This window comes from Coenobita brevimanus, chromosome 76 (assembly GCF_032717465.1).
Source record: "Coenobita brevimanus isolate Jiangsu-jjx chromosome 76, ASM3271746v2, whole genome shotgun sequence".
NCBI classification, from domain to species: Eukaryota; Metazoa; Arthropoda; class Malacostraca; order Decapoda; family Coenobitidae; genus Coenobita; species Coenobita brevimanus.
This window is the reverse complement of record NC_137029.1, coordinates 20,670,580-20,675,436: the sequence shown is the minus strand read 5'-3', so window position 1 is coordinate 20,675,436 and position 4,857 is coordinate 20,670,580. Positions and strand designations below refer to the sequence as shown.

The 4,857-nt window shown below is 50.3% G+C and overlaps 1 protein-coding gene across 1 annotated transcript; it reads left to right on the top strand.

Annotated features, from left to right (window-relative positions):
- Positions 1–676: 676 nt before the first annotated feature.
- On the top strand, positions 677–2,174 carry LOC145408196 (uncharacterized). The gene is made up of 3 exons (XM_080278950.1): positions 677–1,722; positions 1,810–1,912; positions 2,121–2,174. The coding sequence occupies exons 1-3, from the start codon at positions 677–679 to the stop codon at positions 2,172–2,174; spliced, it is 1,203 nt and encodes a 400-aa protein (XP_080135076.1).
- Positions 2,175–4,857: the final 2,683 nt, after the last annotated feature.

The following is a 4,857-nucleotide window of genomic DNA, read 5'->3' as shown; positions in this document are numbered from 1 at the left end:
TGGGCCCTGGGCAAATCAAAGCAGGCACTTTTAATGGAGCTAGATGCAATTCGCTCCCAACAGCAGCACCCCTCGGCCCTTCTTGCCCACATTCAAGCCACTCTCACGGCAGCTGGGGCCACCCTATCAGATGACCTCCTCCGGCACCGACTCCTCCAGCTCATGCCACCAGATTTCTGACCACCTAGCATCCCTGGGCCCTGGCACGTCCCTTGCTGAGTTCATTGAGAGGGCGGACACTCTATACGAAACTCAACAGCATTACGCCAACAACCCAGTAAGTACACACTCCTCTCTTTCCCCTGTCATAGCCCCCAGCAGTGTCAGTGAACAGTGTTGCGAACAAAAACGGTTCCATGTCAGAGCTGTGAACCTTATTAGCAAAGTTAACAAATAGAATAGGCGAGCTGGAAAGTAAAATAAGTGGCTTCACCACTCAGACCCTCAGTGTTGCAATTCATCCCCCAGCCCCTCCATGTTCCAACAGTGTTCCAGTGAACTGTGCTCATAATGTTGATCCCCAAACAGCAAGGGACAATTTCGTGTTGTGTTCATATCACAAGTGCTTTGGCATGGAAGCCAGACAATGTGCACCACCCTGCATATTCACGGGAAATGCATATTGCGGGAGACAGTCCCAGTGGTGTCTCCCGCCACACACACCAAACCCCCCCTCATGAGCAGCACACCCAAAGCAATGACACGTTCCACTGGCTCCAGGGAACTACTATGGGTTAAAGATGCCATCTCCGGCACAAAATACCTTAGTGACACTGGAGCCACATTCAGTGTAGTTCCTCCTACCTCTGACCACAAAACGGCTCAGCAACCCGCATTTGACCTGATAGCAGCAAACGGCACCCCCAAAGCCATATATGGCATGGAGCCCCGTCACGTGGCACTTGCCCAATCAGTGCCATTTACTTGGCCATTCCTCATCACAGACGTTAATCAACCCATTATTGTTGTCGACTTCCTGGAGACACATGACTTGTTCGTGGGTACCAGAGGACAGAATCTTTATCACCGACCCTCAAACTCGTCCGTCAAAGAAACCGGGTGTGCTGATAATCCTTCACTCATTACACACCTTCACCAGAAATCCTCATACAATTCCATGCTATGTCAGTTTCCTCTCTTGACCTCTCACTCGCCCAACAACAGACCATGGTGTAGAGCACTGAATCATCACTTCTGGACCCCCCCTGTTTCACCCGTCCCAGACGCCTCCCCCCAGAATGTTGTCAGGCAGCAGAAAAGGAGTTTCAGGCAATGCTCAACGAGGGCATCATTCAGCCTTCATGTAGCTGCTGGGCATCCCTTCTACACATGGTACCGAAGACACAGCAGGATAAGTGGAGAGCATGTGGGGGACTACAGGGCATTGAATGTGATGACAGTTCCCGATAGATACCCCATCATCCCCATCCAGGATTTCCACCACCAACTACACGGCCGTTGTGTATTTTCCAAGATCGATTTAGTCAGGACATTCCATCAAATCCTTGTGGCGGAGAAGGACATCCCCAAGATGGTGGTAACCACCACCTTTGGCCTGTTTGAATACACAAAGATGAATTTCGTCCTCAGAAATGCCACACAAATGTTTCAGAGATTTATGGACCTGGTTGTCAGGGGGCTAGATTTCGTCATGGTGTACATCGATGACATTTTCATTGCTTCTGATTCCCATGAGCAGCACAAAACACACCTCCAAATGCTGTTCCAACGCCTGCAGGATTAGAGGCTGCGTGTGCACCCAGCGAAGTGTATCCTCAGTGCAGGCGCATTGGATTTCTTGTGCCACAGGGTATCCGCCACAAGTATCACGCCCCTCCCACAGAAGGTGGATGCCATTAAGGACTTTCCACACCCGGCTACACCTCACAGACTCAGGGAGTTCTTGGGGATGGTCAGTTATTATCACAGGCTCCTGAGAAATACCACAGCCACACTAGCCCCCCTGAACGATCTCCTGAAGGGGACAAAAAAGACACCCTCCAAGCCTCTTCACTGGACCGCACAGTAAGACCATGCCTTCACCACCCTCAAAAACCACATCGCCACCACACCCCGACTAGCATACCCATCACCAGATACCCCCATCACACTCATCACAGACGCCTCTGCCGAAGCTGTGGGTGCAGTCCTACAACAACAAGTCAACGGTGTAAATGTGACTGTCGCATTCTTCAGCTAGTGCCTTCACCCTGCCCAGTGCAAATACAGTGCCTTCAACACTGTCAGCTATATATGAGGCAGTCAGACATTTCAGGCATTTTCTGGAAGGCAGAGAATTCACCATCCCCACTGACCATAAACCCCTTATTTACACCATGCCTCAGAAAGGTGAAAATTGGTCTCCTCGGGTGGCAAGACAGCTAGCCTTCATTTCAGAGTTTTCCACTAACATCCAGCATATCAGTGGGGACCTGAACAAGGTTGCGGATGCCCTGTCCCATGAAGTTTCAGCTATTGGCCCTACACTACCCCTGCTTGACCATGCAGCCTTGGCCCGGGAGCAGGAGGACGATCAGGAACTCCAAGAATTACTGCAGGCCACGACCTCACTTCAACTGCAACAGTTTGATGTCACTGGCACACCCTGGAAACTCTGGTGTGACATATCCTGCAGGACAACATGGCCCTATATTCCCCAACGATTCCAAAGGCAAGTCTTTAGTCATTACCACGAGATGGCGCACCCAGGCATTCATGGCACGCACAGCTTACTTAGCTGGTGAGTGGTATGGCCAGGGATGAGGTGTGACACCACCAATTGGGTCCAAGCATGCATGGCGTGTCAGTCAGCAAAAGTGCATCACCACACCAAGACACCACTTCAACTGCTGCTCACACCAACTCAATGTTTCCACACGGTCCACATTGACAACCTCGGCCCCTTCCCCGAATCTAGGGGTAACTGCTGTATCTTAACGTGCATAGATAGAGCGACGAGGTGGGTTGATGCCATGCCCATGCTGGACGCTACGACTGACCATGCAGCATATCACTTCCTGACATCTTGGGTCGCTTGTTTTGGCACCCCGCAGGTCATCATCACAGACCAAGGCCCCCAATTCACATCTCGGGCCTGGCAGGACCTAATGGACTTCCTGGGTGCTAAACGCCACAGAACCTCCACATATCACCCTCAGGCAAGCGGGATGATTGAGCGCTGCCATTATTGCCTGAAGGAAGCACTAAGGGCACTTCCCCACCCAGTGAATTGGGTGGCCACGCAGCCAATCCTCCTCCTAAACTTGAGGGTTATGGAGAAGGAGGACATTGTGAATACCCTGACGCAGCTAACATACGGGGAAGACTTGAGGCTGTCGGGGCAGTTCGCCCCGCAACCAGGCACGCCGGCCCTGGTGTTCCTCCCAGATCTCCAGCAGCCAATGCAGACACTATGACCAGTCCCTCCTTGTTCTCGCCAGCACCAGACAACGTTCATCCCGCACTCCCTACCTGATGCTGAACAAGTCTTCGTGAGGAGAGGTCAACGCACTTCACCACTTCAAACCCCATACGAAGGCCCATACCCTGTGAACACAAACTCAGACAAAACAGGCACGATGTACAAACAGGGGAAACCACCCACAATCTCTGCGGACAGAGTAAAACCGGCCACACCACAAACCCAGTCACAGACAACACCTCACACATCATCCTCCAACCTTGCCAGCTCACCAACAACATGCACACAACCAACACCTCAAATCCCAGTACTAACACCTACATGCACCCCCCCCCCATCCCCTTTGTCAATTCTTACCCTCTGCTACCTGTCATCACCACGCACCGACTCAGGTATCATGCACTACAGCAAACCTCTACCACTGACGCAAACACTCCCTCACCACCACCCATGCTACAGTCCACAAACCCAACCTCCAGCACTAACCCTACTGTACTACCACTAACCCACCCTCTCCGTCAACCTCACACGATCCTACCTCTCACCTTACTCCACTACCCACCACCCCTCAATTCGTCGAACACCTCATCCATCCTCTCTGTCAACCCCAGCTCCCACCTCTGAAGAAGTCCTTAACCCTAATCCACACTCTCCGTCAACTCAGGCGATCCTACCCCACACTCTGTCCCACCAGTCCCCACCCCTCCCCCAGTCAATACCTCTCATCCATCAACACCCGTAATTCCCATAATCCCTCCACCACTAACCACAACCCTACAAACTACATCAGTAACTATCACATTTACCTCCACACAATCAGGCCGTCTCAGCAAACCACCACAATTTTAAACTCCAGCATAATCTGATACCAAAAACCGCAGACACTCCAAGTCATCACACCTATGTTTCATTTGTATGGTACAGAATTGTTTTTGGCTGTGTGCTACTTTGTATAATAGCTCAGTTGTAAAGGCAGTCATAACTCTCATTCATTTACTCATAATAACTAAGCACTAGTCAAATTCTCATACAGAAGGTTAAGCCCAGCTGCTATTTCTTAGTCTATAACAACAGCTATATGTAATTAACGTATTTAAATCACTTTCCAATGTTCGCTCACCTTGAAAATTGTATATACATATACATATATATATATATATATATATCCTGATTTGTTGTCATAAACGGAGGGAGGGGGGAGGAGGAGTGCTGTGGCGTATATAACACCACAAAGTATTGAACCTCGCATTTCACTTACACACGTGGTTTCCTTCCCTCGTGGCTTTTCCGCATTTCACCTACACACGTGGTTTCCTTCCCTTGTGGCTTTTCCCCACCGTTTTCTAGGAATTAGCATGGCTACTCGTGCTGCTACCAATAGTATTCAATTTCTCATCCTTTCTCATCTGTACCAGTGCTGCTTCCAATAATTTTCA